The sequence below is a fragment of the Polistes canadensis genome, unplaced genomic scaffold (assembly GCF_001313835.1).
Source record: "Polistes canadensis isolate GaletaPanama2010 unplaced genomic scaffold, ASM131383v1 scaffold_175, whole genome shotgun sequence".
NCBI classification, from domain to species: domain Eukaryota; kingdom Metazoa; phylum Arthropoda; class Insecta; order Hymenoptera; family Vespidae; genus Polistes; species Polistes canadensis.
In genome coordinates, this window is record NW_014569722.1 from 2,869 (window position 1) to 12,112 (window position 9,244).

The window sequence follows — 9,244 nt, forward strand, 5'->3', positions numbered from 1 at the left end:
AGCGAAATAGCTGACAGAGTGGAGTGGAGAGGAGAGGAGAGGAGAAAGAGATTAACGCAGAGATATAATACTGTAGCACTTAAAACAAGTATTTGGTGGTTGAAAGGAAAAGTACCAGAGTCAAAGGCAAACTGATTTACACTGTGTGTATACATAGAAAAAGGGGGGACAGAAAGTACCCAGGTTGCTTTGATATACACTGAGGCGTTAACAAAATATACGTATATATATATATGTACGTGTATTATATAATTCGTTAAAGAGAATATCAAAGCTTCTTGGGATTAATACATGAGCGGAAAATCAGAAGGGTATTTCATTAAATGCTATTGAAGTTTTCTTACCCTCCCTTTTGCACCCTCATATTTTCTCTTTCTTTCTTTTCTTTCGCAGCCTTGAGTTAAATATAAAAAAAAAGAAAAAAGAAAAAAAAGGGATGGGCTAACGCAGAAGGGAAATCGTTTTATTCAAAGACGCGCGTGTTGTTACTATAACACTTTATTGAATTTATTATCATCATGCGATTCAATAACATCGCTTAATCATTTCTCCTAACTTTTCATCTCATTTTTCTTTTTTTTTATATATATCTTATATATACGGTATCATCATCATTTTATCAAACGTTTTTTTTTATTAAATTAAAAAAAAATGTTTATCTCCCTATAGAATTTAATAAGTCAGATAAATATGAAATGAATACGGAAAAATGAAAAATGTAAAAATAAAATCGAAACAACGAATCGAGCTGTTATTCGCTGGTAGAAAAAAAGAAAATAAAATTGTTAACGATTAATCGCTACGTCACGAAAATCTTTGAGCTTTGGAAATAAACGAGGATGTTTCTTCCTTTTACGTTTGAAGAGACGTCGCGCTTATCGTGCTTTAAATGGAAATTAGCGAGATTATGAAAATACGTGGGAGATGCCTTAAATACGTTTGTCCTAACTGTCAGCCTGGAAAATTTGTGTTACCTTGTGTTCCCTCTCTTCATCTCTCTTAGTCATTCTCCCTCTCTCTCATTCTATTCCTCTTTTACACACGCGTATGTGTATAACCGTACGTATAACACAAACGTGCAAATACACACGCACACACAGATGCTCAATTCCTTTTAGTCGAAGTGCAGCATCCCAAAGAGAAATCTCCATACCTGTGCCACGGTAATAGTCATCCTTAAAGTACGACCTTGGAATTCATCGGCGCTGAACAGGACGTCTACGAAAACCCACTTTCCTGCCAACTGCTAAAATTGCTCGCGGATAACCCGTAATACGTATCCGCACTGACAAGGATGACACGTTTAACCCTCAAGAGAAAATGAATCTCTCTTTCTCTCTCTTTCTTTCTCTTTCTCTTCTTCTTCTTCTTCTTTCATTTCTAGTGATTTTCCTGATCCATTCGATGGCTTACGATTAATGAGGATTTTCAACTCCTAATCATCCCGGTCTGACTCTAAAATTCCTTTCGGTTGAACAATTTATTTTTTATATAGGAAAAAAAGAAAATTTTAGATAATCGAATTAAAATTGTCCGGAAATAATTGAAATAAAGATAGTTTAATTTAATCGTATATTATCACGTTCGAATATGAATTTTAATTAATACAATTTTTATCAACGTCACACACACACATATTCTATGATCATTTTTGTCTTTCATTCATTGTAATACGCGGTTAAATCGATCGATCGAAATTATAAGATCATATTTATACAGTTAATTATTGTATACAGATCGTGAAACTTATCTGTTAGAAAGTTGTGTATAACTTGAATTTTGTTTTACTGTTGATATACACTTTCATGTGTTTTAGGAAAGAGTAGTTAGGAAGTTACCTTTGCCATAAGGGGATACTGCACGTAAACGGTGCGTCGCTTTCACATGAGTTCTACGTTCAAACTTAACTAGAGCGTTAAAATTGTTTAAACCACGTTAAAAATGTTTTCTACGTGTAGCTACTACTACGTTGCCTAATTATTCTGTTTGTTTAATGAATATAAAACAAGGTAAAAGTAAAAGATTATTCTGATTACGCGATTAGACAAAAAAAAATAATAATTAAAGTTTGTATAGGTTGTATGAATATTTTTTTCTAATTTAAAAAAATCAAAATAAATTGATAAAACGCGATAAATGAAAAATAAATTGATTCCTTCTTTGTGTTAAAACATATCATGTAAACTTACTTATATATAATATTATCCAGTATTACGTATAAACTCAAAAGTATATCCAAGTTATTTCATTTTGTAGATGAAATAACTATTCACGTTAATAGTGTATGTTGGTGGTATGCGTATACAACGAGAAAGGAATTTAAATTGCTTACAAAGATTCCAGATATTATACCCACTTGTAATATCCGTTATCAACGAAACGTGTGGTATCTTGATATAAAAAAGGGAACAGAATCAAGTAGGAAAAGAATAAAAATAGTCCTTATATATTTACCTTTCTCTACTTCTTTCTGTTTCTTTACTTTGAACAAATACTCGCTTTGCTTCGTTTATATACGTAATTCTTTCTCGGTTAGACAGTTTTTCAAACTATAGTACATATACCATTACTGGTATATTACGGTATTATTGGTGGTACAATTTTTACACAAAGTATTGTATATAATAAACGTTTATAATATTTTATTTTTTAATTATAAATACTCTATTTCGAGAGATGTATTGATTTTTTAAAATCGGAAAATATTTTTATTATATTACATATATTTGTTCATTTTTATTTATTTGATACAAATTGTTAAAAGGTTTGCAAAACCACCCCTGCTCTTTATAAGTTTGTTCTTTTCCATGAAACAGTATACTGTAATGCGTGCATTATAAAATATAGAAATAGGATTGGTCAAGAAGTCATGTATTTCAGTCGTTCAAAGGATTATTTTCGAAATAATGCACTTTGTCTTAACGTCGTCGGTTGTTGATAAAATCGAAAAGTGATGAAGTGTAGGGGAAAAATCTTGGAAGAAAAAAAGTCGTCAGATTTTTCAACGTTATAACAATGCTCGACAGACTGAAAACTTTTTCGCATTATTTTTTATCATATTATCTTTAGTACTCCAACTATGTGAGCTTTCAATGTTTCCCGGACGAAGACTAAAACGAGGTGACGATGATGTGATACTTGAATAATTTGTCATCCGCAATAAAATATAATAAAAGATACAAGAAGTAAAGAACAAATTCATTACGAGAATAAATTTTATCGAAAATTATTATGTTCGACAAATTTTTCTAATCATTCTTATTATTAATCATAATATTATTAAACAATAATTATATAACACGCATACATATACGTAGTATTTTGAATACTTCACAAACTTTTAATAAACGTAATTTGTTTTTTAATTTTACGCCAAGAAATATGACATCTTACGTGTGTAACTATTATATATCATACGAGATTAATAAAAACTTGGAAAGATCACTTTCATAAGGGATCGTAAAAGATTAGGTCTCTCTCTCTCGGTCTTTCTTATTTTGTTGTATTTCAAAAGATCGATGAACGAAAATCAAGCTGACGTTTTAATGTGGCTAACACGCAGTTTCTTCATCAGATCGGTATATCGAATTGATCAAATAAAGTAAGACATAGTAGGGATTATCGATGACGATGTCTTCAAAGCTAAACGCATTAAGATATTCGATATTGAAACGTCTAATATATCTTCCAACGATGAAAAAAAAAAAAAAAAAAAGAAAAAAAAATACACGTCTATCGCGTTCGTGAAATATTACCGATCTTGCATCATCCTTTTAGAAATTCATTTTATCCTATATAATCGTATTCAATAATTTATCCTTCGTTAAATCTGCAATTTGTAAAAAAACAAAATAACGATTATAAATATTTGAAGTACATCTTGCGAAGGAAAATCATTATTTAATTAATTACTCAAATTATATTAAATAACGATTATCTTTTATTTCATTAGAATTAGGTAAGCAGTTAATGCAAAATCAAAATTCTTAGCTTGATGCAACGCAAATGCAAGTAATTTTGGTTTCTTTTTTTTTCTTCTTTACGATTTTTGTTTCTCTTTTTAGTGTTTTATTTCTTTTTAAAGGTTTCAATACTACGACGTCATAAATCAGTGGATATATAGTTTGACTTCGACCGTTCAATTTGCGAACGTCGACGCACCGGCACACTGGGGTTTCTACAGTTAATTAATCTTCATATCAGATAGAGTCAAGATACTATCTCGAGGACAAGCTATCCTTTCTTTCATTCTTTCATTCTTTCTTTCTTTTTTTATTTATTTTTCCTTCTTCTTTCTTCTTTCTATTTCTTTTTTCATCATCCTCTGTTTTGAAATATAAAAGCGGAGCATTCGAGAAGACGCTCGGGTGAGATGATAATTTTTCATCGACTTCTTTTGAAATCACATTTTCGTGATAATTTAAAAAGTAAAATTATAAAATGAAAAAAAAAACAAACATTTAACGAAGAATGAGACGATCAAATTTGATTCGTCATAAAAGCAACGATCGTTACTTTTCAATCCTATTTGATTAAATGTAATGATACGGCATTTTATTTATTTGTCCAATACATTGAAACGTCTAGAAAAATCTTCTAACTTATAATTACAAAAATAAAAAGAATAAATATAATGTTATATTAAAGTTAGAAGAAGAAAAAGAAGAAAAAAAAAATATTCTTATTTTCATCGAAATATATAAAGATGATTCCCCTAATGACGTGATATGAGGAACGAAAGATAAGTAGTGAGCTTATTTGCAATTCTAATAAAGGAGAAATAGTAGAGGAAGAAAAAAAAAGAAAAGAAGGAGAAAAAAAAGGTCGACGAATGAGATCGATAGCAATTGCAAAATGAGAGAGAAAGAGACAGAGACAGAGAGAGAAGAGAGTCTTGATTCAACGAATAAGTCGAGTTGCAACCTTCGTCGCCATGTTCAGCTCGTTTACATTCGCAGTAGGGCAACCATTGAAAAGAAAAAAAAAAAAAAAAAGAAAAATAAAAAAAAAAAAGAAATTAAAAAGACGTGGCACCTGGTTGGATTCCGAGTCTCCGGAGGCGTCCGAGAAACTTCACAAAAGTCTCACCGAGAGAGAGAGAGAGAGAGACTTATCTAGCTAGGAAAGCGTGAAGGAAAAAAGCGAAACGAAAAGAAAAGAGAACGGAATATTAAAAAAAAAGGGAAAATATAAGAGAAGAGAAGTGGGAACTCCCTTTGCGAATCATCATGTCGACGATACGAGTAGGTACGTTTACATCTAACCTTCTCTTATCTTCTTTCTTACTATATACGTATGTGTACTTTCCAACTGATAAGGACAAACTTTTAAAGACGGTGGTAAAAGGAAGAAAGAAAAAAATAGATAGAAAGGAAGATAGAGAGAGAGAGAGAGAGAGTGATGGATGGAAAGAAAAAAAAAAAAAGAAAGAAAGTGGGTGGGAAAAGAGGAAGTCGATAAAAAAGTCGAGAAATTGGCAACGGTAAACGTGAAAGAAAGTGAGAGAGAGATAAAGGAATGTTTGTAGAGGCTGAAAGTACGACAAAAGTTAGTTTTCTCTTGTTGAAATACAACGCGAAACGTCGTTGAGAAGTTAATCAACGAAGAAGGAAGAACATCGGGCAGAAGACCCCGGTCGAGAGACATTTTGTGCTTTCAGAAACGTGGTGCGGTCTGAAATCTTATTCGAGAATGGAGAACGTGTGCACGTGTCGATCTTAAACCGAGCATAGGATACGCTACACGCTTTGTTTACTTCCTTTTATCCTTCCTTCCTTCCTTCCTTTCTAACGTACAATGAATCTTAAAAGGTTCTTTTGATTAATCTAGAAAATACGTAATCCTAAAAGATATTCTCGTCAGCTTTAGGCGTTTCGTTTAAACGTAAAACATTTGTGTTGATATAGAAACTTTGTTCCTCGTTAAGTAACTCTTCCCGAATGATTGATTTAATCGTATTACGCGTTACGTTTTAATATCAGTTATATTTTGATTTGTTATTTAATAGAAATACGATTAATATTATATATGTATAGATAAGAGAGAAATAGATTATAATGAAATATTATTTAAATTTGATAGAAAATTATACGGACGGAATTATTCTAGTATATTATAATGCTCTCTTTGAATAACTTTTGAAATTATATTTTCTAGAAAAAATTATTTTCATATATATATATACATAAGTATATACGAAAGTTGGGTAATTTTGAGCAAAGTATTATGCAACGTACGTAACCTTTCTTTCTTGACGGTCTTTTAAAAATGTAAAAAAAGGTTCGTTTTACTTTTGTACCGTTGAAAAATTCGTTATTAAAGATAACGTTATATACTTACGGTATAAAGTATAATATATTGTACAAAGAATAATTTTTCAAAATTAGTTACAAAAATAAAGTATAGTAAGTTAAATGCCACAATCTATTTATTTCATACAATTGCTTATTTAATTACATACAGCCAATAATTAGTACGTTGTCCGTTAACAGTTAAAATTATTGTTGATAAAGTTCAATGTTTAATAAGATAAAGATATTTGTCGACTCACGTATAAACGTACAACACTAATACATTTTAACAACTACAATCGAGTGTGGATCATACATATGCACCAGACTGCACGTATCCGCTTCCAGTTAACTTGGATCACGAGCACAGCATCCCGATATTACCGGTAGTAGTTCCCGAGGGTCCTTCCCGCAATTTAAATGGCCGCGACACGCAGCAAATGTCTCTCGGGCTTGGCCAACAACATCGGCTTACCCACAGTTTGGCCTCTGTTGGTTCCAGTGTCTGTCGGATATGTCACACCAACACCGTTAAGGAACCCCTTGTTTCTCCGTGCAGGTAAAAAGTATTCCAAGAAAAACGATCACTTGCTTAAAATATTCCTGTCCAATTTTGATATACATTCGAATATGAAGAAAAAGTAAAAATAAATTCTTTATTATAATTAATAATAATTATTATATATTTTTTTATTCATTTCTTTTTTTTATTTATATTTTTATCAATAACTTTTGAATATGTATATATTTTTATGAATTAATAAGTAATAACTAAGATTAAGATATAACCAAGATTTATTTCCCGAATAATGATAATTATTACCGTCAAATTAGACGAAGACATATGAATGATAATAGTCAATCATAATTGATCCGTTCGATTCCAAATCAGAGATTTCGGTATGTGGCCAACTAAATCTATGAATTCGAAGCACTAATTAATTCTACCTGTATTCCAGTCAACAATTATCGTCTCCTTATTACCGAATAATAATTATGAAATCGAATATCACCATTACGTTATACTCGTTTCCTAATAATTCCTATTCCGAGATATGAGAAGAGAAAAATATATCAATTAAAGTCACGTTCAAATTTATCTATATATGTATATACAGTGACGTCCAAAAGGAGTAGAATTAAACTCATACTTACGTAGAGTACTAAACATGTAATCAAATAAATGAAAAAAATATTCAAAACAAATATATTTTAGTATAAATAATCCGCGATATCAGTAAGATTCATCAAAATTATGCGATATGCATTAAATAATTTTCTCTTTATCACTTATAAGAAAAGTATCACTTAAAAAAAGAAAAAAGGGGGGAAAAAAAGAGAACAGAAAACATCGAAAACACGTTTATTCTAATTAACCTAACCGACTAGCATTCAAATGAAGCGTGTTTAGGAGTTAACAATAACGTATTGACAGTCAATCTCGTAGAAACAATAGTCGTGTTCTGGTAGAATCCTTGAGCGATGACATAACAATAGTACGAATAGGTTCTGCTTGTGGGAAGGGTGAATAAGAGGGAGGGTAAGCGTCGTTACACGTGTTTCACGTAGCCCTGAAAGCCGCTAAATTAATTCGACGCTCCGGCAAACGTTCCTCGCGCCTTTCAATCACCCTCGATTGTCGTTTTCAGCTTTCTCTCTCTCTCTCTCTCTCTCTCTCTCATTTTCTCTCTTTCCCTTTCCCTTTCCTTTTCCCTTTCCCTCACCCATTTCGGTCTTTCTCTTTCTCGCTTCGAGCTAGCCACATTTGTCCCTCAGAGAAGGGTGAGGAAAAACAGAGAGAAATGGAGAGTGGCTAAGGGGGTTGGAGGAAGAGAGAGAGAGAGAGAGAGAGAGAAAGCGTCGACCACCGTGACACCCCGACTTTAATCGAATTAATGCTCCGAGCTCGCGTTGTACCGTTTTAATCTCGGCTCGTCCCGAAGCCACGTTACACTGTGAAAATGGTCTGTTCAGGATAGTTCCTGAGCAATATGCCACACGTTCTCAACGACAAAACCATGTAATCACGACGTACGTCTCTACGTTCGACAAATTTTAAATACTCTACTTGAATATCTGTACTCTTTTAAATTGAAATTATCGATAACGTTTGACTAACGATGATAAATATTCGTAAATGTTCAATCTGTAAATGCAATTCGTTAGATCAATATTTTTCTATTTCTTTAACACACGTGATAAGGATCTGTTTAAATTTGTTTTATTTTATTATTATTATTATTATTTTGTGTGGTAATTTTTTGTTATTTGAATAAATACATCTCATTACAATAAGCATTTTAAAAATGTTAAATCAATGATGACAAATATTCGAGAATTTAATCTGTAAATGTGTAGCAATTAGATAAACAAATTTTTTTAATTCGTTTACGTACACGATAAGGATCTATTCAAATAATTCTTATTTTTTTTTTTTTAATATTCATTATACAGGGTGACCTATCTCTTCGTATATTCGAATAAAAGTTTTATTCAAATGAGTAGTGAATTTATTTTTCTATATATATATATTTTTTGTTGTTCTTCTATCAACTTGAAAACGCGTAAAATATATTCGGAATAAAGGGAATTTGTAAAAGTGTTTCTTTTCTGTATAATCACAAGTGCTTGAGAAATCAAATCAAATCTCGACGTAGATAGAAAGTTTCGATCGTCCGAGTACTTTCGCGCGACACTCAAACCCGTTGAGATTTTCCTGATTGTTTTATAATTCCCTCAACGAGAAGAGAAACGTTCGCGCGACCACGAAACTCGAGTAATAAATTTGTAACACGCTGTCGTCGAAAACTCGTGAAAACAACTCTCCTTTCTCTCTTACTCTCTCTCTCTCTCTCTCTTTCTTTATTTTCTCAACTTTTAACATATTTTCAACTTAAATTCGTTATCTCGAATTTGTTTCGAATACTTTTCCAATTTCTTATCAACGATTAAAT

The 9,244-nt window shown here is 31.6% G+C and overlaps 1 protein-coding gene across 1 annotated transcript in view; it reads left to right on the plus strand.

The window, feature by feature from the left end:
- Positions 1-6,730: 6,730 nt before the first annotated feature.
- The window catches only part of LOC106789291 (E3 ubiquitin-protein ligase MARCH3-like), a 7,334-nt gene continuing 4,820 nt past the window's right edge, over positions 6,731-9,244 (plus strand). The window contains exon 1 of the mRNA XM_014753379.1: positions 6,731-6,849. Within this exon, the coding sequence (XP_014608865.1) occupies positions 6,731-6,849 (119 nt within the window). The remainder of the gene's footprint in view (positions 6,850-9,244) is intronic.